At 57.3% G+C, this 26103-nt stretch overlaps 8 protein-coding genes across 10 annotated transcripts; 6 read left to right on the top strand and 2 right to left on the bottom strand.

Moving 5' to 3' along the window:
• Positions 1 to 192: 192 nt before the first annotated feature.
• IUM83_16939 (Beta-glucan synthesis-associated protein) lies at positions 193 to 2379 on the top strand (the record flags this gene model as incomplete). Of its 2 annotated transcripts, XM_067941858.1 has the most annotated exons (2): positions 193 to 2043; positions 2239 to 2379. In XM_067941858.1, the coding sequence occupies 2 exons, from the start codon at positions 193 to 195 to the stop codon at positions 2377 to 2379; spliced, it is 1992 nt and encodes a 663-aa protein (XP_067792415.1). The 2 variants fall into 2 exon arrangements, with proteins under 2 accessions (XP_067792415.1, XP_067792416.1); XM_067941859.1 differs by having other exon boundaries at positions 193 to 2379.
• A 1822-nt stretch (positions 2380 to 4201) lies between these two features.
• Positions 4202 to 5026, top strand: IUM83_16938 (Zinc finger protein; the record flags this gene model as incomplete). 2 transcript variants are annotated; one of them, XM_067941857.1, is made up of 1 exon in its annotated part: positions 4202 to 5026. In XM_067941857.1, one exon carries the CDS (start codon positions 4202 to 4204, stop codon positions 5024 to 5026), a length of 825 nt encoding a protein of 274 aa, XP_067792404.1. The 2 variants fall into 2 exon arrangements, with proteins under 2 accessions (XP_067792404.1, XP_067792405.1); XM_067941856.1 differs by having other exon boundaries at positions 4376 to 5026.
• Positions 5027 to 6358: 1332 nt separating this feature from the next.
• Positions 6359 to 7354, top strand: IUM83_16937 (Zinc finger protein; the record flags this gene model as incomplete). The annotated part of the gene is made up of 1 exon (XM_067941855.1): positions 6359 to 7354. The coding sequence occupies one exon, from the start codon at positions 6359 to 6361 to the stop codon at positions 7352 to 7354; it is 996 nt and encodes a 331-aa protein (XP_067792379.1).
• A 3343-nt stretch (positions 7355 to 10697) lies between these two features.
• IUM83_16936 (Zinc finger protein) lies at positions 10698 to 11483 on the top strand (the record flags this gene model as incomplete). The annotated part of the gene is made up of 1 exon (XM_067941854.1): positions 10698 to 11483. One exon carries the CDS (start codon positions 10698 to 10700, stop codon positions 11481 to 11483), a length of 786 nt encoding a protein of 261 aa, XP_067792335.1.
• Positions 11484 to 14735: 3252 nt separating this feature from the next.
• IUM83_16935 (putative GPI-anchored elicitin INL11b-like protein) lies at positions 14736 to 15266 on the top strand (the record flags this gene model as incomplete). Its single annotated transcript, XM_067941853.1, has 1 exon — positions 14736 to 15266. One exon carries the CDS (start codon positions 14736 to 14738, stop codon positions 15264 to 15266), a length of 531 nt encoding a protein of 176 aa, XP_067792412.1.
• A 251-nt stretch (positions 15267 to 15517) lies between these two features.
• IUM83_16934 (elicitin-like protein) lies at positions 15518 to 16093 on the bottom strand (the record flags this gene model as incomplete). The annotated part of the gene is made up of 1 exon (XM_067941852.1): positions 15518 to 16093. One exon carries the CDS (start codon positions 16091 to 16093, stop codon positions 15518 to 15520), a length of 576 nt encoding a protein of 191 aa, XP_067792413.1.
• Positions 16094 to 16609: 516 nt separating this feature from the next.
• Positions 16610 to 18051, bottom strand: IUM83_16933 (imidazoleglycerol-phosphate dehydratase; the record flags this gene model as incomplete). Its single annotated transcript, XM_067941851.1, has 2 exons — positions 16610 to 17110; positions 17188 to 18051. 2 exons carry the CDS (start codon positions 18049 to 18051, stop codon positions 16610 to 16612), a joined length of 1365 nt encoding a protein of 454 aa, XP_067792414.1.
• Positions 18052 to 19095: 1044 nt separating this feature from the next.
• IUM83_16932 (TKL/MLK protein kinase) lies at positions 19096 to 25860 on the top strand (the record flags this gene model as incomplete). The annotated part of the gene is made up of 3 exons (XM_067941850.1): positions 19096 to 20148; positions 24840 to 25031; positions 25108 to 25860. The coding sequence occupies 3 exons, from the start codon at positions 19096 to 19098 to the stop codon at positions 25858 to 25860; spliced, it is 1998 nt and encodes a 665-aa protein (XP_067792403.1).
• Between the last annotated feature and the right edge of the window lie 243 nt (positions 25861 to 26103).

Genomic DNA, 26103 nt, shown 5'->3' with positions numbered 1-26103 from the left:
GTATGGTGCTAACCAGCCGCTGGTTCCCGAAGATGTGACGGTCGCTCTTCGCCAGTTTGGCTAGGCATCGTCCCAGCCAGTTCAGGTTTCTCTCCACGCAGGCGATCGGCGACTCAAAGCCCGCGGATAGTGGAGCCCGCGGATAGTGGTCGAGACCTTAGTCACCAAGCAGAGTAGAGTTCGACTGGAGAGATGCTGTCACGCTGGACCAGCGTCGCGTTGGCGGCGGCCTCGTCCGCCGTGGCAATGGCGTCCACCACGACGTACGGGACCAAGTCGGGCGTGCGCCCGTGGGTGGACGTGGACACGCCCAGCAAGGCGCAGACGCACAAGTCGTCGCGCGGCGAGACGTGGACGCTCGTCATGAGCGACGAGTTCAACGTGGAGGGCCGCAGCTTCGACGCCGGCGAGGACCACCTCTGGACGGCCATCGACAAGCCCGACGGCGTGAACGCCGCGCTCGAGATCTACTACCCCAACATGACGGGCACGGCCTGCGACGACGACGACAACTGCTACTTCTACATCGAGTCGGACATCCACGAGACCAACCTCACGGTCTGGAACGAGTACATCTCGCCCCCGGGCTACGAGGACGTCACCTTCTACTACCGCTCGGCCATGGTGCAGGGCTGGAACAAGTTCTGCTTCCAAGGAGGCCTCGTCACCGTGCGCGCGCAGCTGCCGGGCGCCGTCAGCAACGCCTCGGGCAACCCAGACGTCGAGACGGGCTCCACCAGCGTGCGCGCCGCCAACATCGACTACTACCCAACCTGGCCCGGCATCTGGCTCATGGGGAACCTGGGTCGCGCCATCTTCTCGGGCTCCACGGCGCGCATGTGGCCGTTCTCCTACAACGAGTGCAACGACACCATCTTCGACTCGCAGAACCAGCGCATCAGCGCGTGCGACGACAACCCCGGCTCGGGCATGAACGCCAACCAAGGCCGCGGCGCCCCTGAGATTGATATCCTGGAGGGTGGTGGCACCGCTATCTCGTCCTCGATTCAGGTCGGACCGGGCATGCCCGACGACTTCCGCACCATCGCGGACAACTCGTCGGCGTACTGCATGTACAGCTATGACTGTACGACGGAGGGCGCTAACAACCAGGACGTCCCCACCAAGTACTACTGGAACCTGCGCGGACACAAATCGTGGTACCAAGGACTGCGGTACGCCGCCAATAATTTGTGCGACGTCGAGAAAGACGACGTGCAGAGCTTCGCGACGATCAACGCCTCGGTGACCAAGGGAATCACGGAGAACGCGTGTACGATGGCTTTGTGCCCGGCTTCGTACGATGTGAACGCCGACCTGGACTTCAAGGACAACAGCACGGTGCACTGGGGCGTGAACACCAACGGCACGTGCTTCCCCAAGCAGAACGCCTACACGGGCGCGTACTTGTGTAACGCTGGTAACACTGCGTCGGAGTGTACACAGTCTGGCGGCTCCACGAGCACTGGATCGGAATTCACGTACCAAATGGACGCTATTTCTTCGAACTGGGAAGTACACATGGCTGCGTACTTGGACTGGGTCACGTACTCGCTGGAGTGGGTCATGGGCGACTCGGGCTACATTCGCTGGGAGGTGGAAGGACAGGTTATCTTTGAGATTCCGGCGGAATCGGTCACCAGCCCGCCGCAGGACACGGCGCGCATGAACCCCAAGAAGCTCATGATCGAGGAACCGATGTACTTCATTTTCAACGTGGCTCTTTCGAGCTCCTGGGGTTCGAAGCCGCCTAATGCTGGTTCCAGTGGCTGCTATGGTGACGGCACCGACAACACGACGAACGCTATTTGCGACTCGTTCCCGATGTACATGAAGATCGACTACATCCGCGTGTACCAGGACGTGTCCGACGGATCGTCGATGGCTGTGGGGTGCGATCCGTCCACCCACCCGACCAAGCAGTGGATCGAGGACAACATCGATGACTACCAGGATGACGACAACTTGGTGGTGGAGGTGTCGGGCATGGCGTTCTGCAATTCCGACGACGATTGCACCATTTCCACGACGGGTTCCTCGGCTGTGAGAACCGGCGCGTGCAACTCAGATAAGCGTTGCGAGTGCTCTTCGGACTCGTGGACCGGACCGCGATGCACAACGACTGCCAGCAACGAGGATGGTGACAACCTGTACGGCCCCCCTATCCTCGTTGCACTCATCATCGCTGCCATCGCGTGCGTCGTCACCTTTTTCACCATTCTGTACAAGGTGACCCAGGCCAAGCGCATCGGTGCCCGTTTGCGCGACCAGACACTCAAGATGGAGCACGCCAAGCAGGTGCAGACAACCGGTGTCGACCCGGCGGACGACGTTGTCAAGGCTGCAAAGGACCCTCGCAGCACCACGAACAATGTATAGATAGGATAGCGCCCACCACGCAAGGGCAGCTCGAATCGAACAGTTTTTCCCTGAAATCTCATGTAGCAAGCACGTGGCTTCGTAGCGACGCTCGCCATTGCTCTCTTGTTGAGAAGTTGTACACGCGATGAACCGAAGCTCGGATTTGCCTACGGACCGCCACCTCCGCCCTGTGAAGGGGAGGGGAGACCTCGATGCGCAAGAAGATGGTGCTGGAATCGTTTTAGCGACGCAATTCCGAGGTGAGCTGGAGCGAAAGTCACTGGAGATGGAGGAAAGATTTGAGGGGGGTGGGGGGGGAAGTGTTGTCCAGATCGAGCAAAAAGCTTTGGTTCGATGCGCGACTGGCACCGGCAATGTGATTCGACTAAGGTGGTCGACATGCTGGACATGTGCATTTGCGGGTCAGAGTTGCTAAGAACTGCTTAGGCGGATTTGGCAATGCCAATTTGACAGAGATAAACGACGCAAGTGTGAGCAGCACTGGGCTAGAGACTCGAACCAGCATGTTGAACATGGATCTACACCGATCAAACCAGGTCGAGGAGGCCGCGCTGCCACCAAGCAACCATTTTTTCTCGCGTACCATACGCGAAACTTCAACGGGTGCAACTGCAAATCTGCCTCGTCCTGGGGTCTTCAATGTGGGCTATCCGGAGGACACCATGCCGTGGTGGATGAAGGCGGCAAGGGCCGCGTTTCTCGCAAGCGGCACGTTCATGTCGGCAAGCCGGCACCATGCTCAACCGACTTTGAGACGCACGATTGAGCACAATGCCGCACCGGGACCGGCGTGCAGGAAGACGCGGGAGCTCACCCACGCTCCCGCGCAGTGTGGTTCGGTTCGTGGCAGTGCGAGCAGTTGAAGGCGAGCCCAGAGCATCAAGTGTCAACAGCCGATGCGTCTCGCTCGCCGCTTCTGTGGCCGCATTTCGTACGGCCAAGTCTGTCCGCTTCCCTCGTTTGAAACGAGTCGTTTCACCCCGACGTTGGCGCTGTCGCCCCCGCCGTGACGTTTTTGGGCGGAGATGACGAGCTTCGCCATCGCCTCACCATCACAGCAAAAGCCACATAATCACACGTGGAAACTCGTACACGGAGCTGTCCCGATCGATTGTTCGAGCTGCAATGCAGACTCGTTGTGCATGACCCGCCGGAAGCCGTGTCAACTGGAACGCCAATCCTGGAGAAGCTCTTCAAACCCGATCCGATCCGTCCTCGGTAGCAGATGACCACGGGTTGCCAACCGGACGTCGTGCACCAGCTCCTTTGACACTGCCCCTCTTGCCTCCGCGGCGGATGCCACTCGAGCGCCGAGAGGCCCGGCCGGTAGTCATCATTGGTTTGTGTTGAAGCAGTGGACGGGGCGGGGCGCGCGAAGCGTGACACGGGCGCTGACAATTCACTTGTTTGCTTAGCGGCTCGGCGCAGCTACACTTTGCCAAAAAGGGGCAAGCCTCCCGCTTCGAGTGCGAGTTCGGCTTCCACGCCGATCAGTTCTGGCAATGGCATCGCGACACATAGGACTTTGATCGCCGCGTTGCAAGTCCAGCGCATCTGCAGCGCCAAGTGAGACCGTGATGACATCAGCTCTGACGGGTCGAGACGCACCGCGACCAAGTGCAAGTGGTGGCCGGCCCTGTCCAGTTGTCGCTGCAGACCTGGCTGCATTGCCTCCCCATCCTGAGTTTCGTGCCGTGAGGAGATCCACCTTCCGCTCTCTGCACGACGCTGCACTTTTGCGCTTTCGGCGCCGCTGCCCTGTCCGCCTACTGAACAATTCAAATTGCCTGCCATCCACGAAGTTAAACCGAGGTCCGCGATGCAAGCCGAGCTCAACCAGCAGCAGCCGCAGTCGAACGACCGGGGCGTCTTCGTGCCGAGTTCTCGACCCACCGAGTCGCGTCGCGCTCCGCCGTCACAGGATCGACCGTTCGCATGTCCGATCCCGACCTGCGGCGGCCGGTTCCACCGCAAGTTCACGCTGCACGAACATATGAAGACGCACACGGGCGAGCAGCCCCACCAGTGCCCCATAGCGGGTTGTGGCAAGCGCTTCAGCACCTCGGGCAACCTGGCGCGCCACCGAAAGCTGCACTCGGTGCACAAGCTCAACTGCCCCACGCCGCACTGCTCCCGAGAGTTCACGAGCCGCGAAAAGCTCATGAGACACCTCAAGGTCCACCTCGCGGGCACGCCGCACACCTGCAACATCGAAGGCTGCGGCAAGACCTTCAGCACAGCCGGGAACTTGACACGACACCGACGAACGCGACACAACGCCCCGCCAGTCAACCGCGTGAACGGCATGGAGCCCCCGAGGCAGCCACCGATGCTCAAGAGCTTTCCATTCCCGGAGCAGCGCCAGTTCCCCATGCAGGGGATGCCCGGTAGGGTGATGCAGTACCCAGTCGTCCCAGGAGCGATGCTCGTCAAGGGCCCCGTGTGGTCTGCCGGTCCAATGCAAGAAGCGGTGTCTGCGGCCGTCGCGGTGGCAAGACCCGACTACAACCGAGGCATCTCCGACCAAGACGTGCGAGACCTGCTGGACTGCCTGTTCGTGGAGAACCCCGCGGTGGCGCACGTGAACAATATGGGCGGCATCATCCGCAGCGAGCCGTTCCTCCGCGGAGCCTACCACCAGTAGGCTGGCCTCGAGAGTTGTGTTGATGAAGTTACCAGTAAGTATAATGGCCAAGTTGTTCAATGGACCCCTCTAGTGTACCCGTCAATCCAAAAGCGTCCTCCACTCTTTTGCGTCCGTCCGTCAGTCACGGTCATCATTAGTCTCCGCAGTGCGCTTCTTTGCTTTAGGCGATCCACCTGCACGCGCGAGCAGCACCACCGTCAGGCGTCATCGCCCGAAGTCTGACAGGGCCCGCCTCGCCTTCTGTTGACGCGTTCCTCCGAGGAGGACGGAGGACGTCTTCGGTACCGTACAGTACCCGCACGGAAGGGATCGAAGTCGTCAGGTGGACTTGTACAGTACTCTAGCTTGTCACGAGATTGGGTCACGTCACGGAACCTCCCTTCATGGGCTGTGGTACACATTGGACCAGGAAACGCATCGGCGCTTCGAAGCGAGCGCGCTTTGACAACTGAAGATCGGATCGGCTTCAATGCTCGCCGGCACCGGGGTGACCGCGAATGATTCTCGGGGCGTCAAACACGCGCGAGGTGATCATGAGCCTCGAGGAATTGCCGCCGATGGTGAACGGTATCAGTTCAACTCGAGTGCAGCGACCCGAGCCGCCCGGCGCCGAGCCGAACGGCCGAAGACCTGGAACAATTGAAGCGCGTCGTCGCGCGAGCAACGTCCCAGCGGTTGCAGCGCGGCGGTCTGAGTTCGTTTGTCCGAAGACGGCGGGACCAACGGGGTCCGCCCGCCCGCCGCGCTGCTCGCCGCTGCAGATTCACCGCGCGCGCTGCAAATCCCTCGCGATAAAAAGTAGCCGGCGGGGCTATCCACAGTTCCCGGCTGGCGGGCTTCTCCTGCGTGCGAAAAACGAGCGAGACTGTGCCAGCGACCATGCGGGGCTTGCAACGTCAAGTTGAGGGGCATCGCATAGGCGGCAAACCCCGTCCAGCACCAGCGTCTGCGGCAGATGGCTGCGCTCGTGCAGAGCGAGCTTCCAGCGCAGGACTGCGCGCGCGTTGCTGACAAACAGCCAGCCGCCATAATCACGCAAGCATATGATGTGTCCTATCCATGCCGAATTCATGCGCTGGTGACCCGGGGCCCTATCCGCCGCAGGAATGGCTCTGGACGAGTCCATTGATGGCCCCGCCAGCCCGCCAAACCAGACGCAGAGGCGCGGCGACAGGCACAGAGCCGAACACAGCGGCGGCCTCGGTTGTATTCTCGAAAGTACCAGCTTGAGGCGAGGAGAGCCACTGTGGAAAAAGCCCAAGCGGCGTGACGTGTCCGCTTCCAACCAGCCCCTCGATCTTATCCTGACCTCCCCCCCAACGACCGACCATGCAAGCCATGCTAAGTGAGACGACGCGGGACCCGCCGTTCTACCTGCAACGCAGTTCTTCCGGCCAGCACCAGCACCAGGATCCGAACACGCACCATGCCAATCTCGGCGGTGGTGCCGTTGCCAATCTTGGCCCCGGTGCCAACGTCAACGTCAATGCCAGCGCCCCACCACCGCCACCGCCCGCCGCGCCCCGCCGCCCGGGCACCTCGCGCCGCGCGGCGCCCTCCGAGGACCGGCCGTTCGCCTGCCCCGTGCCAAACTGCGGCGGCCGCTTCCACCGCAAGTTCACGCTGCACGAGCACCTCAAGACGCACACGGGCGAGCAGCCGCACCAGTGCCCCGTGGCCGAGTGCGGCAAGCGCTTCAGCACCTCGGGCAACCTGGCGCGCCACCGCAAGCTGCACGCCATGCGCAAGATCAGCTGTCCCGCCGCGCACTGCACGCGCGTCTTCACGAGTCGCGAGAAGCTGGTGCCGCACCTCAAGGTGCACCTCGCGCGCACCCCGCACACGTGCGACTTCGCTGGTTGTGGCAAGACGTTTAGTACCGCTGGCAACTTGACCCGGCATCGTCGCACGCAGCACCGCGCCGGTCCGTCGACTCGCCAGGACGCCGTCCCGGTTCCTGTCCCCGTGTCAGGGATGCCGTCACTGCCGCGGCCGAAGTTCGAGTTCCCTGGCCGCGCACCTCCCCCGACCGGATCGCTGCCGATGCGCGGTCTGCTGTGGCCGTCGCACCAGCCTGTGGAAAACCACCAGACCCAACATCATCCTCCGCAGCAACAGCGCATTTTGGAGTCAGACGTGCAGGACCTGTTCGACTGCTTGTTCGTGGAGAACGCGCAGGCGGCTGCCGCTGCGGCGGCCCAGGGCCACCACAACGTCGCAGTGATTAGAGACCGACTGCCCAAGCTGGAACCGCCCACGCGCATGAACAAGCCGCCCCAGCAGCAGGCGCAGGCGCCGTACCTTGCCGCCACGTACGAGTTTTAGGCTGTGTAGGATGTAAAGAGATCGGTGGCAGCGTTATGCCAAGCATTATTCGTAAACTATCAATCCACGCCGCGTTATGAAGACCAGATCTTGCTTGTGGAAGCAAATACAGATCTTTTTTTTGTCAGCGATTCTCAACCGAGAGGACTTGCAGAGCCAAGAAGTACTGTCAGAGTTGACTCGCCGCGCCCCGCGTTTTGAGTCGAAGCGTGCACGCTATGCTAGCTTTGCAGTTCAAACACGCTGTTCGATCCATGTTGGCTTTTTGCGCGGACAGAGCAACCTCCGCGCAGCTTTGCTCGCTATTTGTATGTAACCTGAGCGCTTCAAGTGACGCTCCCGCGTTGAGCGGCGCCGATTGTTTAATTACAGCGTGAAGGTTTCAAGCGATGGACGCCGAGTTTCATTTGGCAGGCCCGCGGCGAGCGAGCAAGCGAGCGAGGCCTTGCAAATCTAGCTCGCAGTTGGGATGTCTGACGTTGAACGCGCCAAAGAAACTCGAGCCGAGCGCCGCGTTGGCTCGCTCGGGTGGCGCCCGCCTCCCCGAAACCATACAGGCAGAAGGCTCACGTTGAAGGCGAGTGGCTCAGCTCGCCTTTCCTCGCTGCCTCGCTGAGCTTTCGCCGCCGGGTAATCCAGCTTTCGCGCGGTTGTAGCAAATCGGCCCTGCAAGGCGAAAAAAGCCGAGCAAAAGCACCTCGGCGCGGCTATCCGAGCGGTGTTGAAGGGATCAAGTCGAGCGTGGCAACGTAGCTGCAGCACCCAGCCGGCGATTTGAATGCCGCTACGACCAGACGGCGGACGTAATCGATAATCGACAATACCATAATGCGAAAGGCCATCACTCGCTCACTGAGTAATACATGGGACAAATTTTTGGCTCGGCAATCAGCGCCTCCATTGGCCGCTTGCGATCGGCAGGTGGATCTCCTGTCCGAGGGCGCTGCTGGCCAAGAAGGCTCCCCCTTCCCCTCTGCTGGGCAGGAATGGGGCTGTTCAAGCCGTGTTGAGGCTGCAACACGGGCAACCTCAGCACACTCAACTTGGAGGTGAAGGCACACATCGCTCCAGCTGCAGCTGGTCACGTTTGAACAGCCCAGAGAGCGCGGCGCTTGTGTGGGCCTGGCGGCCTCTTGGCGCTGATTATGCGAGCTGCATCGCTGCAGCGAGTCAACACGATGGCGCGCGCCTTCACGCTGCGACCTGCAGCTTGCAGTACAGGCAGGTGTTCGTAGCGCCGTCGAAGTTACCGTCTCGACACATGTGTTGGAGTCGACATGGAAGATATCCACCCAAGGGAGTGTCGCTACTGCGACTTGTCGAGCGAGCGGATACTTCGGATACCGTTTGCGCTGTGTACACCTAATGGTACCTGTCCACCGGGCTCCGAAAGCTGTTTCACGCTGCTTGGCGTGTATTTGAAAACAGATGCCTTCTTCAGTGGGAGCGGGCCTCGGTTTGCGTCCGCGGTGACCTCGCAGCATGTAATCAGCGGGATGCAGCGGCAAAGCAGCGCGTTGGCCTTCGGTTCCCTTCCAATAGAAGGGCGCGACGCTGCTTCATCAAGGGCAACCGGACACGCCCGATGATTCTGGGAGGCCGTCGTCCACACGCGCGGTGGCGGCGGATTCACCGCGCGACGCGGGACGCGTGCTGTGGTGAGTGAGCGAGCGAGCATCTCACGTTACCCCCGCGCGGGGGCAGGTTACATACGGGCCTGTCCACCGTGCTGACAAAGCGCTCGTGTAGCCAAGCGGGTGAGTCAAGAGAACCAGCGGAAAGACCGCTTCAGCTAACGCGGCGGGCGGCGCATCTCACGGACCGCCGCTGCTGGGATGCAAGGTGAGCCTAACCGGCTTTCGCAGCCTGGTCTGCTGCAGGGCCGCCGCACGCAGTACACATGTAGCATCAACATTTTGGCGTTCGGCTGGAGGCTGCGCCCCTCGCACACTGTGTGAGGGGCGCTGAGCTGTATCTTGCGAGCTTTCGTACCACTGACCAATTCACACCAGCACGTCGGCTGGAAGTCACCATTCCAGCTGCAACCAAGGTTGGAATTGGTAGTGATGCCACGGTATCACCGGTAGTCGAGCTGCGCGCGCATAGCTTCAAAGGGGTCGCAGTTACATGTAAAGCGCGTTACGAAATTACAGCCGCACCGGTTCAATTTTATGGTTTGCCCATCGGTTGAGAAGCTAAGCGAAGTGAATGCAAAGGCTGCGGCATCTTGCTAGGCGCGCAAACTTTGGGGCGAATTTCACGCGTGTTCGAGCGCTATTACAGGTTGGGATGTGTACACATACAGCCGCAAATGGCAAAGGTGGTGCCCGTAAGCGAGGGTTGGAGGTTCTGCGAGCAGCAACGTCACGATATTTTTCCCAGGGCGGCGCGCCGAGGGAAAAGCTCTCGCCTACCTTGGATAGACGCGTGAGTTCGTGGCAACGGTGTGGAACGTCATCTGCTCGACGTGTAGCCACGTTCGTGCATAGGCTTCTTCGGCGACCATGTCGACGCGGGCCCTTCTCTACTTTTCTGTAGGCTTGGTCGCTGCTGTTGGTAACGACAGCCACGCTCGTGTTGCGGCCTTTTCTCCGATGGCTACGAGCTGGATGTTGGCAGGCAGCCAACAGCGGAGACCAAGCACTGGCTCACTCGTTGAAGCGGTCTCGCCGCCTGCCAGTGCCAGCTACTCCCACCTTCCCGGGTTATACAGTTTGAGTAGGGCACATTTGCTGTCCGCCCACTTCCTCGGGGTTCGACAGTGTATTTCACCATAGAGATCGGCAGCTCTTCCAATCGGCAAGTCAACGCGCCAAGGTTTCCACGAAGATGGTGGAGCCCCTGTCTACCCTGTGGCCCACATGGCTTTCGCGAACGGAGGGGGACGTGCGCCTCGCTGCTCTGCACTACGGTTGCCTTTGCTTTCTCGGTGGACTCGCGAGATTCAAGTTCGCGGGGCGCGTTTATCCTCGCTGCGACTTGCTTGACAACACCACGAGGCCGCCGTCTCTGCTCGGCGACCCGCGTACAGCCTGGCATCCCGCCTGGAGACCATTCAAGCCATGGCGACGGACACGGACGAGACAAACCTGGGCAAACCGGCTGGCCGCGGCCTGCTGCCAGGGCAAGTCACAGCGGACCACAGCAGCGGTACACTGTACACTGCTCGGCCCGATGGACCGGGCAGCGGCAGGCCAGGGCAGGGCAGGGTAGCGCGAGCTGGCGGATACGGAGCGCCTCTGGGTGAGCTCACTTTCAAACTTGCCTTCCACCTCACAGCGACCACCGCGTCCGTGACCGCCTGCACTAGCAAAAAGCAATTGAAAACACCCTTCTCGTCATCATGGACCACCTCAAGACTGACGCTACCACTGCCGCCGCCGTCCCCTCCGCCGCCCCCGCGGCCGCGCCTGCCTCGGCGCAGGAGCGCGAGCGCCCGTTCCAGTGCCCCGTGCCCTCGTGCAACGGCCGCTTCCAGCGCAAGTTCACGCTGCGCGAGCACATGAAGACCCACACGGGCGAGAAGCCCTACCAGTGCGCGATCCGCTCGTGCGCCAAGCGCTTCAGCACGTCGGGCAACCTGGCGCGCCACCGCCGCCTCCACCTGCTCAAGAAGCTCGAGTGCCCCGTCGAGGGCTGCACGCGCATCTTCACCAAGTCGGAGAAGCTCGCGCGCCACCTGCAGAACCACCTCGGCAGCGTCGCGCACATCTGCGTCGTCGAAGGCTGTGGCAAGACCTTCAGCACTGCCGGCAACCTCACGCGCCACCTGCGCACGCAGCACCCGCCCGGAGCCGTGGCCGCCGCCCGCGCCGCTGCCCCGCCGCAGCTCCGCGCGCCGCTCACCCGCCCGAGCCCGCTGTCGGTGGCCGAGTACGCCCCGTGGTCGATGAGCACGGTTAGCAGCAGCAGCAGCGTCACCAGCAGCATCAGCTCCACCACCTCGACCAGCGCCACCGAGCAGCACGTGAGCGTCCCGCAGGCCGCCAACGTGTCGGACCACGAGATCCTCGACGTGCTGCAGTGCCTGTTTGTCGACGAGAACCCCTCCGCATCGGCCGCGCCCGCGGACCAGTCCCAGGACCAGTACCGCATCCAGAACGACCAACCTGTTTTGCTGTACCTGTAATCATCGAGCTTTAACCTCGATAGGACTTGTTATCGTGAGTGATAGAGCTGTATGCATTAGTTTATAAACAGTGGAGCGTTGTATATCTATTTTCTCTTAAACCCAACTCAACATGCTTCCTAGCTTCCCTCCATCTAATCGACCAAACTACACTTCGTGAGCGCATAGCGGCTAGCGATCATGACCGCCCAAGGTTTCATGACCGCCCTAGGTCTCCGTTGCTCGTCAACTCAACCGACACCATGCCGACAGTGCGGACAAGTGGGGTTCTTATGCAGGACTCATCACATGGCTAAGGTGGTCGAGGATGCTTCACGCCATCGACATCCGGCGCTAAGTATGCAACGGTCTCCGCTGGCGGCTCCGTATGCCCACATAGGCGCAGAATGCAGGGGATGTCTTGACGCACCCGTGGGATCGAGGGGATCGCCACTGATTGTGTCCAGCGCCGTATATCCCCGCGTCCCAGCGTGCGTCTGTTGGAAGGTGGCTTCGCCGCCATCCAACTGTGCCGCGCACCCGGGTCTGCTGATGCCATCACCTCGCCAACGTTAACAGGTGCGTGTGAATATTCCAGGTGCGGAAGCCGCTGGAGGAACATCTGGACCCCGTGGCATGAAGAATCTTTGCACCGCGCTCTGTATGTTGCCCTTGCATAGCCTGCAGCTCCCCGCGCGGAGAACAAACATCGTGGATAGCCTCCGGCGGTTGCACTCGATGACAAACAGGAGGCGAGAAGCGCGCGCGTGCTGGCGGCAACCAACACGCCTGCGAACAGTAAAGACCCCCTAAGCTTACTGGATACGGACGGACGTCTCCGCGTACGGTATCTTCCTGGCGGTTAGTAAGCCAACCTAGGCTAGACACGGAAACCGCCATCCCAAGAAATACGTATCCATGTTCGCAGCCACATTCCATTTGAGGGGTGCAATTGCAACTCCAACATAGCGCGAGTCGCACCTCGCGATCCGAAGACGGCGCGTCTGCGATTTGCCGTTTGTGCCAGGACTGGCGCGCCGCGCTGCAAGCCTGCCAAGCACTGGCCGACGGCCCAGGTCAGGCGCTGAGCATCATCATCGCCTGCTACATACAATTAAGAGACGGAAGACTGCGTGCGCGGGAGTTCTGCTAAGGGACACGCACGTTGCATTGCGAGCCGAGCTCGCGCGGTCGAAGGCGCCTGACAGCGAGCTTCTGTCGAGTCCGTCGATTGCTGGAGCTTGTCGCTGGCAAGCTGGCGTTGAAGTTGCCCGTCTTGCTCCGGTGGTACGACGCGACGACGAACAGTGAAAGGGCGTGTGGACATCTTGGTGTTTGTATAGGAGACCTTATTATAACGGGAGCTCTTATAGTCCAGGGCGTGCGACTCCCGACGAAGCAGAAAACGGCAACCATCTCTTGGTAAGGTCTTTTCCTGGTCCAGCATGCGGAGGACCTTATCGTCCGAGAAGCTATCGCGCCGCCAAAGATACGCTGCCCGATGGCACCTCGGCCATCGCCCAGCAGACGAAAGAGGTGGAAGGGCTCTATAATGTATTAGTCCGCGTGCTGGTCATGTCCGTCAGGCAGCGCGGGAGATGGCAAGCAACTGGTACCGAGTCGAGTATTCTTCGCCGTAAACGACCTTATCGGAGATAAGTTCTCACGCCGCCATGGATGCCTGGCCTGATGGTACTTGAACCATCATTCAACAGGCTGCGACGACGAAAGAGGAAGCAGAGCTCTATTGTACTAGTCGGCGTCGTGGCTGCTGCTGTCCAGTGTGAAGATGGCAAACAACTCACAAGTATTTTTCGCCACAGACTTGTCGCCCCAGATACTGCGACTACTGTAGTAGTTGCTGATGGGCAAGCTGGTCATCAATTAGAATTTCTCGACTACAAAGTTGTTCATGACCAAGGTGACCATCACCTAAAGACACATCGCAGTCGGCTGGAATGCGCTTCCTGGCTCAAGGGCGTTCTGCCTGAATTCTCCGACAAATGGTGTCCCGACCGCAGGGTCCGCGTGATTAAGGAACGACGTGATCGGCCAAGCAGCGCAACCGCTATCCTAGTGCTGGAAAGACCACAAACGGTGGCTGCTCCTCAGGCATGACTGTAGAAACCAAAAAGCTCCGTGTCTAAACTGTTGGAGACAGTACACATGCTCGATCAAGAGCTCGGCCGACACGGGGAAATTTCAAACACGGCATTCATGGGATCGCGCTCGGGATCGGCTTGGTGTTCGTGTACAGTACGCGCAGTGTGAAATTCATACAGGGGAGTACGCTCGGTGGCGAGAAGGGAGGTAGGAAGAAGGTTTTCTACAGTTTGCCCATCTGCTCGCAACCCGTTGTCAAGACCGACATGCTCGGCATCAACGGTGTCAAGCCATTGTTTGTTTGGTTGGAAAGAGGACAATCGAGGAAGGTGGCATTTCGTTCACGTTTTTAATTGAAGATGCGTTGGCTGACAACCACATTATTGGTGAAGAGAAAATTGAGCAAAGGCCGACGCCGTAGTTAACGAGCATGCACCAGTCCATGATGTACTTTTGCCAACGATGTTGTGCCTATCCCGACAATTGACCATGCATTACCCCCAGGGAAGCCGACAATTATATTTATACGACCTATTTTTGTCGTTTCGTTAAATAAATACCTGTTGCGACATTTCAAAATGCCTTGCTGGAATATTGTAAACATCGAAAAGATCACCATATAAAACGCAAGACAAACTGTCATGCGAGAAAATAAATATCGTGATGGAAATCAGTTCATACGCCGAATAAATTATCAGAACGGAAAAAATTAAATATATTTTCAATAAATATATTTTCCGGCTTCCCTGATTGCTTACCTGAACGAAGGCCGCGAGCTTTGGTACCGGTATTGGGACTGAAGGCCAGCACAATTGACCTGGGCTGGATGCAGTCTTGCAGCACCAGTTTGATCGAGATTCAGCAACGTGAACGACGCCTTCGAACTGCGACCGACCGAACCTGAGGGAGCCGGCATGCCAATTCAACAAGAATTGTTACGCGACTGGCTTCTACAGCCAAAGGAATGGACGCTGCAATCGCGTTGCAGTCGAGCGAGTGACAGCTGGAGTTCCGCCTAATCAACAATCGCTTCCCAGCGGGTAAAGTACCCATGCCGGCACCGCGTTAATCCCCACCGGCGACTTTAATCTCTCGCCGAGATGGTCACTTCCAATTTCTCCTCACGCCTCGCAAGCAAGACCCCTTCAGCACACGACTCCCTCGTTCACAATGGCTGGTTCCAAGTTCGCGCTCGCTGCCTCGACGCTGCTGGTCGCTTCGGCTGCTGTCGCCTCGGCCCAGGAGTGCTCGGCCGACGTGAGCGAAACCTTCATCTCCACCATCGATAACAGCACCTACTTCAACACGTGCGCCGAGGGCACCACCTTTAATGTCTCGTCGGTCTTCGACGTGCTCAACTTCACGGACTCGGAGTTCCTGGCCTTCTGCAACTCGTCCTCGTGCCTCGAGCCGCTCCACGAGCTCATGGGCTCTGTGGACTGCCTCGTCAACTACGAAGGCTCGGCGCGCAACCTGTCGGAGGAGGTCGACGCGCTGCACCACGAGTGCCACGAGGTCCTCGAGGCGGCGGAGGGCAGCACGACCCACAGCATGGCCATGTCGATGAGTGGGATGGACATGGGAGGACACACTCACGGCTCGAGCTCGGCTACGTCCGGTTCTTCGAGCGGTGCGTCGTCCGTGGTGATGGCGGCGGGCTCGATCGTCTCGGCCGCCATCGTCGCTGTCTTCCTGGCGTAGATCCACACTCGTCGATATCCTCGAGCAGGAAATTGCTGCTAGACTTCGAGTTGATAGGTATTAGAAAATTAGTTAACGAAGAATTGCAGTCCATTCCGACCCCCTCCTGTCTTTGACTTTTGCCTACGAACTAAACGCTGCAAACGAACGCCACACTGAGGCTACTAGAACGTCGTTGATATTAATGTAAGCCGACTTGGTCCGTCTACGAAGCTACTGCGGGATCGTCGTGGTGGAAAAATACCGTAGCTTTACAGCAGCGCCACCAGCGTGGCACAACCGGCGACCGCAGCCGCAACGAAGGCGCCCGTGACGGTCGACGCCGCACTGGAGGAGCTCGCCTTGGAGCTAGAGCTGGTGGTGGTGCTGGTGCCTCCCATGTCCATCCCGCTCATGCTCATGGACATCGACATGGACATGTCGTCGCTGTCGGTGGTGTCGTCACCGTCGTCGTCCGTGCCCAGGGCCTTGTGGCACTCCTCGTGCAGCGCATTCACCTCTTCCGACAGGTTGCGCTCGGTGCCCTCGTACAGGATGAGGCAGTCGACTGGGATCGAGTGCACCATTTCGTGCACGGGCTCGAGGCACGTGGACGAGTTGCAGAACTGGATGAACTCGGACGAGGTGAAGTTGAGCACGTCGAAGAGCGTGGACACGTTGAAGGTCACGCCCTCGTCCGCCACGGCGCAGGTGTCATAGTACGAGCTGTTGTCGATCTTAGCGATCACGGACTCGCTCACGCTGGCCGAGCACTCGTCGGCGGCGGAGACGACCGACGCAAGCAGCAGGGTCGAGGCGGCGAAGGCGAAGCGGGGCAGCGAGACCATTGCGATAGGCAAACTTGAGGTGAAGGCGAGAGCGCAGATTCGAAAGTGACTTGAGCGGGGCGGTCTCCAAGTCGGCGATGCAAGTCAAATGGCCGCGCTCAGGGCCTCCCGATCGCGCCCGAGCCAACATGGTCAACCGGTGGCGAAGAGGGCACGACGCTCAATGCAAGTGGCTCCGCTTCCCGCTTTACCAGCTGAACCCTGCAATTGTTGAATTGGTCTCGAGTTGCAGCCCGCAACACGCTCCTGTACCGCAACTTGCGGGAGCGTGTTGGCCGCGGCTGCGTCATCGAGCTCACGCGCCGATTGTTCATCAGATCAAGTCGCCTTTCAGCTGTTCGTAGGACAACGGGTACATGTACCTGCCCACAACACTGACTCAGCCTGCTAGGTACTGCACTCTTCAGTTGACGTTGAAGTGTCCTTCTAACAGCATATTCGATTCGGCCTGACGTCCTGAATGGAGACCCTAACGTACACTAATGCAGCGTCCAGCCCAGGACCGGGCCGCTCCACTTATGCTAGGACGCCCTTGGTGCTCGGCACGCCGGCGGTGGCGTCGTGCTTGACGGCAGTGCGCAGCGCGACCGCCAGCGCCTTGAAGGACGCCTCGGCGCGGTGGTGGTCGTTGCGGCCGCGCAGCACGTCCACGTGCAGCGTGAGCCGCGCGGCGCTCGCGAACGACTCGAAGAAGTGCGTGATCATCTCGCACGAGAGCTCGCCCACACTCGGGCGCACCAGCTGCAGGTTGATCTCGCTGTGCGCGCGGCTGGAGATGTCCACGATGGCGCGCGACAGCGCCTCGTCCAGGGGCACGCAGGCCGACCCGAACCGAGCGATGCCCGCGCGGTCGCCTAGCGCCGCGTCAAAGGCCTCGCCCAGCGTCAGCGCGCAGTCCTCCGTGGTGTGGTGGTCGTCGATCCACGTGTCGCCCTTGCACTCGAGCTCCAGGTCGAAGCGGCTGTGCTTGGCCAGCGCCGTCAGCATGTGGTCCAAAAAGCCAATACCCGAGCTCACCTACAGCACGGCACAAAAGTAGCGACAATGTAAGTGACTCCTTCACACACTCCTGCACACACCAAGTGCCTCCTCACCTTGGACTTGCCAGTGCCGTCTAGCGACAGCTTAACGTTGATGGACGTCTCCTTTGTGACTCGAGAGATGTTGGCCTCGCGTGCGCCGCTCGACCCGTTCGTCGTCACAGCTCCACTCACGGCCGCGTCGGCGGACGGAGCCGGGATCAGGTCCAGCAGCTCGGCGAGGCCGGGGTTCAGCACCACGGAGGCGCCGACCTGCTCGAGCACCTTGCCGATGGCCGCGGGCGTCTGCTCCAGCACCGACTTGGCGAACACCTGCGGCGTCAGCACGCCGTAGGCGAGCGTGCCGGCCTTGCGGCCGGCGATGATGTCGTCCACGGTGTCGCCCACCATGGCGGCGTGCTCGGCGCTCACGCCCAGCGCCTTGAGCGCCAGCAGCACGGGCTCGGGCGACGGCTTGGGCGGGCCGTCCTCCATGCAGATCTGCACGGGGAACAGGTCCTCGACGCCGTGTGCGCGCAGGAACTTGACGCAGTCCTTGCGCGGGCGGCCCGTGACCACGGCCATGCCCTTGGGCAGGCGGCGGTGCAGCTCGCGCAGCAGGCCCTTGGGCGTGAGCAGCGTCTCGAGCTCGCAGAGCCCCGGGGTGGCGCCCTCGCCTTGGTAGAGCGCCTCGAACTGGGCCGTCACGGCCTCCAGCGAGGGCGCAGTATTGGCAGTGGCGCCCAGGCCCTCGAGCACGAGGCGGTGCGTGAGCTGCCAGTCGTTGTTGGCGTTGCCCGCCAGCTTCTGCTGGTCGATGTCCTCGTGCGTGACGCCCACGCCGAAGTGGCGCGCCGTGTCCACGATGGCCTGGCGGTAGGACTGCGACACCTCGGCCAGCACGCCGTCCATGTCCAGCAGCAGCGCCTGCACGGGCATGGCTTCCGTGGATGGGGTGGTGTGGTGGGGTGGTGCAGGTGGAAATGACCGACCGACCGACCACGCACGCCGTGTTTTAACAGACTGTACCGGAGAATTGGTACATGGTAGGTTTGAGCAATCAGCGAGGTGTACCGGAAAACGGTACGATGGTGTGATGCCCACAGGAAAAAGCACGGCGGAGACGAAGATGCTGCAGTCTATTCAATACAGCCTGGAGATAGCGTTGCCAACATCACTGCGTGTACTGGAATTAACGATCGGCATTTCGGCGATTGGCACCGGCGGACTTGTCAAGAAACAAACAAGAACTAGAGATGAAACGCTTACTGCGCACTCTAGGCGCGTGATGGGTGAAAGCAGCAATACGAGTTGAAGATGTCGAACCAAATAACCGCGACGTTATATTAGCTGGCAGCAGTCCTCAACGACCTCTTCGGACTACGGGCGCTGCTGGGATTTTTGACTAGGTAGGCCAATTACACGGTACTGTACCGGTACTGCACGACATGTATTCCTGCAGTGCGTGTAACGCGCTGCAAATGGCTACATCGCTCCCTATCGAGTCGATGATCGACGATAGGCTATCGTGGAAGCAACGGCAGCCGGTCGACACCCACACCCCGAGTGCGATTTAGAAGCACTCGAATGGATTGAAAGGATTACGTGCGACGCCAGACCCTCAAATGCGCGTTTACTGTCTCTGTGACGACAACCTGGAAAACGCGAGATTGGAAACAGTCAAACCGAAGGAATCCATTCCTTTGCGTCACTGTTGGTCGTGTCTGGATTTGCAGACAAGGCCCGTCAACAGCGAACCTAAAGTCTCCTTCGTGAATTGGATTTGCCAGCTGAAGGAGACCGCTTCCTCCGTCTTGGTGGCTTCACGTCGGAACGGAGCCGCATGGCCTCTCCCTAAATGACGAAGGAAGGCTCTTTTTTCTCAAATCTCTGACCCGCAGCATGTTGCGGCGTCGTATGTCGGCTCCACACTCTCATTCGCGCTCTTGCTCGCTGTCCGACGTGACCTCATCGCCACTCGCCATGGAGTCGTCGTCGCCATTCCACACGCGAGTGGGCAAAGTCGTCCGCAAAATCTCCGACAAGCTCGACGAGTACGTGGTGGACCACTGCACGGCCGTGGGGGAGTCGCTGACCCGCACACACGAGCGCGTCAAGGACAAGCTCAACTCGCACGAGCAGAAGCTCTCGAACCACTTCGAGCACTGCGAAGCCGCCATCGTCAACAGCTACACCGCAGTGGGGGAGCACCTGACACACACGCAGGAGCGACTCAAGGACAAGCTCAACAGTCAGGAGCGGAAGCTCTCGGAGAAGGCGGCGCACCTCCTGTCGAAGCCCGGGGTCCCGAAAATGCTGGGTCCACTACGTGACAAGCTCAGTGGGGAGTACCAGGGCAGTGAGAACGGTACAGAGTTGATGGAGGCTTTCGACTACAACTCGCAGGAACCAGCCACGGAGAAGAGTGTAGTGAGCACTCCGGGGTCCGAGACTTCGACGTTGTCAGGGGCCTCCTTCACTGAGTTCTACACGGACGATAAGGTCATCAACAAGGCACGGATACCCCGCGAGAAAGTGGTTGTGCATGAGTTTATTAGTCGTGGAGCATTTGGTAAGGTGTACAAAGGTACCTACAATGGGCAGCCAGTGGCTGTGAAGACGATGAGCGACGTGGTGACTTTCATGAAGGAGATCAAGATGGCCGCGACCATGAGCCACCCCAACATTGTGCAGTTTATTGGCGTGGCGTGGAGCTCGCGCGAGGACTTTTGCGCCGTCTTGGAGTACATGGATGGAGGGGATTTGAGAGGACTCATGGACAGATATGAAGAGGAGAAGCGTCCGACCGGGTTCGACGCTGATAAACTCAAGATCGCGCTGCAAGTGGCGCACGCGCTCGCGTACTTGCATTCCCGCGAGATTCCTGTGATCCATCGCGACCTCAAGTCGAAGAATATCTTGCTGAATGAAGCGCTGGGAGCGAAGCTAACCGACTTTGGAGTCTCTCGGGAACGAGCCGACAGAGCCATGACGGCGGACGTGGGCACTTCGCTGTGGATGGCTCCTGAAGTTATGGTTGGAAGTGCGTATGATGAAAAGGCCGACTTGTTTTCATTTGGTGTCGTGTTGTCCGAGCTTTCGACACATAGCATTCCTTACTCCCACGCGAAGCAGCGCCCAGGATCGAATCAACAGTTGTCTCCTTTGGTGGTCCTTCATCGAGTAGCGACTGGGACGTTGAGTGTTGAGTTCTCGGAGGCTGGCCCACAAGAAATAGCGACACTGGGTCTTAGCTGTGTGTCCATGGATCCCATGAAGAGGCCAACTGCAGCCGAAGCGATGCGTGTTCTTCACGCAGTCTTGATGCAGGTTACTACACGCTCAAAGCGATAGTTGGTTCGGAAAGATTTTGCAGTTCATTATTACGATTAAACTTGTCAGTCGATCACAACTTCCAAGTGCTTGCACTACACATGGGGATGTAAACCTGCATGTTAGGTTCTTCGCGATGCTTTTACTTTGTTGTCCAACCACTGCGTCCCTCAATTGATAATTGCTGATTGTGTACAGGATGCCCAACTCGCGAAGTTTCAGCGGTGCGTAGATACAGTAGATGTCCTGCAGTGTTAAACCCGTACCTACATGTATCACTCATTCGATGCGGGGTCGGTGGGAGAGTTAGAGAAGGGAAGTTCCGTCGGGCCCGCTCGAGCACTTTGAAGAGGCTGACGCCGATGGATGGATCCGGTAGTTACTCACCTACAGTGATTGAGGGAATATTGGCCGCTCGCAGTAGTCCCAACAGTTCGCGTGAATCGATCGTCACCACCGTCCGAGGAGCAGCCACACGCACACGGACAATTGACGCGCTCGATTCGGGTCGTCCCGCTCCACCGTTTACAGTTTGTACTCGGCGCTTGCCAAACGATCTGCAACCGCCACGCACAAGATGAATCACACTCTGGAGGTCTGGACCACTCACGAGCCTTCCAGTCCAGCATCCCTGCATTATTCCCCCAGTCACGCGCTTTCCCAACCTCGACCACGAGTGTGTACCAAGATTGAAAATTTTGGACCCCACGGGCCAAAAGGGCTCCCAATGCGCGGATAGGCTCGTAGCTGATGTCAGGTCGGGCAGCTCGGAGTGGTTTGCGAGGACCGATGAACCATAGTACTGCATGTACTCCACGAAGTCGGGCTGTCACGTCAAACTGACCTCGAGCTGACGAGTGAAACACTACATGTACTCGTATCTCCACGATGTAAATTATGCCTCCGATCCACTCACAACATGAGTTGCACCCACATGTACTGGTCTAGTAAGATGCATTTAACCAATCACCTCGCATCCTTCACGATTCCGCCAATCAGCACGCAGAAACCGAGCCAAAGGAGCTCGCAAGCGGGATCCCACCTCAACGACAGAGCGTGCGAAAGCTAGGTTCGTCGCCATTCGTCAACGCTTGAGTATTCACGTGTACTAACTACCGTCTTACCCCGCATATAAGGCGTATGTGTTCAAAAGAGATTATCAGTATCACACAAGCACCTCGAAAGCCCCGTGTTGAACACATTGCTTAATAGAACACATGGTTGTTGAACAATTCCTGACCACCCTCAACACTCTAGGCTCAGAGCCATTAAAACATCTCTACCGGCAATAGCGGTCTCTAGTGGCAGTCAATCTGATCGTTCGCGTTGCTCTTCACTTCTTTTCATTTCTAAATAAGCAGCATCATGAGCAACGAACGACGCAGCTACACCATCACGCAAAAACTTGCTACCCTAGCAGACTGACTACCAGAAAGGTGTAAACGGCCACTGATTTGAAGATCTTAGTGCAACGCACGGCGTTCCTGCGGAGACAATACGTGGCTGGCATGACATCGAGGACAAGATGAAAGAAGCGCTAAAGAATCGCCGAGTAGCGACTCGTGTGTCTCGACGACTTCGGCTTACGGGTGCAGGCTGCAAGCCGACGCACGGTGAACAGGAAGAAAAGCTATTCAGTTGGGTTACAGCCCGTAATGCAAAGGGACTTCGAGTCAAGGACACCTATATTCGACTGCAAACCAAAAACATCTATCGTCTTCTGCACGGTGGTGATGACGCCGCACCGGATTTTCATGCGTCTTCAGGCTAGCTGGCTAGATTTAAACGTCGCCGAAATCTTGTCTCCCGACGTCAAACAACAGAGCGAACCTTACCCGATGACGCGCCACAGACTTGCCGTGATTTTATCCAGCAAGTACAACACCTCATCGAAACTCACAACATCAAATCGAGCAACATCTTCAACATGGACTGTAGTGGGTCTAACTTGACTCACTACTTTAGCTTACACGTAGCGCTACGTGTATGAGGAAGCGTAAGTACTTTATAATGACTTGAGTTAGTTATACTTGAGTACACAAGTATAATATAAATCAAATAAAGACCCCAAGTGACTTAGGTTAGGTAAAATGAGAACTGTATTGTTTGTAAATTGATCTTCCTCCTAAATCTGCTAAAACTGTTTATCATCTATGAAAGGGGTTAACAGCGGCTGGCTGTCAGAGCCCCACCAATATGCACGTCTCTAAGTGGTAGAAAGATGCTGCTTTCTAACAATAGGATCTTTGGGTAGGTGTGGACCACTCATTGTGGTGGCCCACTTCAATGTATCCATTGGTGTGACTTACACCAAGGTGAGGAAGTATCTAAAACTTTTAACAGGTATTTTATATGTTAAAATCACAAGTGGCTCGTAGCCACTTGTGCGTATAACCCCGTTACATGGAACAAGTACCTCGCTACTTTGAGACGGAACCTAACTCAATGATCACGACGTGGGGTTCACGTGAGGTCCGCCTTCGGAAGGTGGCTCCAGTCATCGACGATTCATTGCGACGTTCACGTTAACGGGAGATGGGAAGGTGCCGACACCTCATCTGCTGTTCTCCAAGTTGAAAAATGAGCCAACGTGCCCGCCTGGTGTCATGGAAGATGTCAATGCCACTGTCATGTGGAGCGCTGACATTCTTCTTGACCACGCACTGAGGGTGGTGTGTGGTAGGAAGGAGACGCAGCTGTACCACGAACCTGTGCTTTACATAATCGACTCATACGACGGTCATGTGAAGCTTACTGATTCCAAGCGACTTGAGGCATACAACGTCTTTGTTCTGGTAGTACCGTCAAACATGACTATCATGTTACAACCCCACGACGTGGCTGTCAACAGAAGTTATCAAGAGTACTACAGAGACCAGTACGACGACTATCTGTGTCGCGCACTGAAGGAGCCTGCATTTCAAACGAAAGCTGGCAACCCCAAGGTGCCTCGCTACTCCACTGTAGCTCAGTGGACATTGGATTGGGTGGCATCAAAAAGTGTAGACAGCATCAAGCGGGCTTTTGCACTATGTGGACTTGTTCCGAAGCGAGACTTTTCCCCCGATGCCTTGCACCTTCCATGTCCACATCTGCTTGCTGCAGATGTGGACATGGAAGTTTGGAATGAACACTACAAGCATCTAAACGGATGCAGATGATAGAGAGCGACTCGATATCGCAGCTCCGTTGTGGTATCTACCACATGATCGCAAGACCTGCGTCTTCTTCACGATATTGGCACACATGTTGCTGAATTCGTGAACGACCTGACGAACTACATGAAGACGCTGTCTGATCTAGATGGTCGTTTCGATGATGACTACATAGAAGGCATTCCAGCTGGCACACAAGAACCCGCTGAACTCGAGCTTTATGCTGCTGCTCACAAGCATAACTGGAACATCGAGGTAAGTACTGTGGACGAGCAGAACAAACTGGTATCGAGATTTCAGTACAGTGTCGACAACCCAGTACAGACGGTGTATTTAGCTCCCTTAGGGACATACTTTGAAGTGAAGGTGGAGGGCTTTATCGTCTAATAGCAATATACGCGCATTTTACTAAAGAACTTTCACTTAAGTAAACATATATTTAATTAAAGAAAATCTGCGTTTTCAACGCAGCCACCGAGGAAAGAAAGACCCGTTACTAAAGCTACATATCATGTGAACTGCACACAGGCGGGTTTAAACCCTGGCCAGTTGATTAGGAGGGTCAGGCCTAAACAACCAAGTCAGATTCTTGGACCCACGACTTTCGTCCGAGTTCACACATTAATTCAATGTATAACACATAGGTGTAATAAACGAATACAAAACATGTGCAGTGTTATATTCATTTACAACGCACACGCCATGTATGCGGAGTAAGACGGTAGTAGTACTCCAGTTCAAGTAAAACTATTACACAGTTAATGATAGGTAATCAGATTCGATGGTATTACGTTACGTTCAGTGCTCAGTTACTGTAGTAATCAAATCTAGTCGGGCCAATGGTGAATTGGCTCGGTCCTTATAAGCGCTTACGAGTCATGCGCGTCAACTTGGATTGTCGGTCCATGTTGACCACGCGGCGTTTAACATCTGGAGTACCATCCGATGGCCAGCGATACTGTAATCGGTTGATTGGGTCATAGTGATTCGTAATGTTGCGGTACGAGTATTTATTGATACAAGCCGCGTGTGTTCACTTCGCAATTTCCCTGAGCAGGTAAAAAACAATGGTGGCCGAGGACTACAGCTCCGGAGGGCAAACTAATGAGCCTGGGCAGAGTGCACACAAACGACGCAAGTGCACATACGCTGTTCGACGGGTAAGCTGCCGACAAATTGGTGCGGATACTGCAACTCGATCGCTTCAGGCAAAGTTTGTTGCTTTTTGCCTCTATGTAGGAGGAAGCCATAGAGTTGCGCCAAGAGGTTCGCAGGCTCGAATCGCAGGTGGCCGTGCTGAAGATCCGGTCACCAGAGCCTGGACAAGAATCCGACGTTGACGCCATGCTCAAGCAAACCGAAGAGGAGAACGCGAAGCTGCGCGGCAGTGCCAGGAAGAAGCACCTTCAGGTGGCTGAAATACAATCGGCTGTGAGTCGGTGTCTCGTAAGTGTATACACGGAGACCTTGTCTTCGAATCTAGAATTCACAATGTCTTTTGCAATAGGGAAATCAGCGAACCCACCCGCTCTACACTCGCATTTGCCTCCCGAAGGACGTGAACCAGCGCAGGGCCAAGCTCATGGCTATTCGAGAGGAGAAACTTCGCAATGGCTACAATTTCGTTATGGACCCCAGACACTTTGTGGATGTGGATAAGACAACGTATTCGGACGAACTGTTTGAGTCTGAGGAGGGCGATTTCTGCGGTGTGCGCTTCGAAATTGTGCAATTCCCTGGAGTCAAGTCACTGAAACAAGTGTACGACGCAGCCGTGTATTATCTGACTAATATGGAGATCAGTATAACCGAGCGGCTGGGCCACATTACGGTCAGGGATGACTACGATTCTGTTGACGGTAGCATGTACAATGCACGAGTGTTGTCGAGTGTTCGAAATGGTATCACCATGGAAACAAGTTCGCTGCTTTTCCCAAAGATGGATCTGGAGGAGAAGTATGGGATCGTGGCGATCGATTCTGTTGATGAAGACAAACTCTATCCGTACAACCCAGCCAAGCGTGTCCGTAAAGATATTTCAGCAACTGTCGTCTTTAGTGCGAGAAGAAAACCATCGACGAAATGTAGCGGCTGTGAAGACGAGCTTGTAGTGACCATGAGAGGCTCGGCATTCTTGCGAATTCACCGACCTCAGTTCCCAGTCCCGGATGACGCGCTGCAAGAGCTCTCCACTGGCATAATGGCGTGGGGTGACGTCATGGTCAAGACAATCCGCAGTATTGTCTACGGAACTTGCTAAAGTGCGACGATTTTCGCTGTAGTTACCAGTGAAGGCCACAATAGACATCATCCTGCTTACGAAGTACATGCACATCGAGACTACGTAGTGTTGATTTGCAGTTGTACGATTGCTGTGGAATCCGCACAATACCTAGTAGTACTACTGAGGTTAAACAGAGGCAGCAAATGATTGGCAAATAAGGATTTATCATTTCAATGAATAAAAAAAAGAGGTTTTCATGACTGGTGGACTGCATTGTTA

Source organism: Phytophthora cinnamomi, assembly GCF_018691715.1.
Source record: "Phytophthora cinnamomi strain GKB4 chromosome Unknown Contig35, whole genome shotgun sequence".
NCBI classification, from domain to species: Eukaryota; Oomycota; class Peronosporomycetes; order Peronosporales; family Peronosporaceae; genus Phytophthora; species Phytophthora cinnamomi.
Note: the sequence above shows the minus strand (reverse complement) of the source record. Positions and strands in the feature narration are given on the sequence as shown.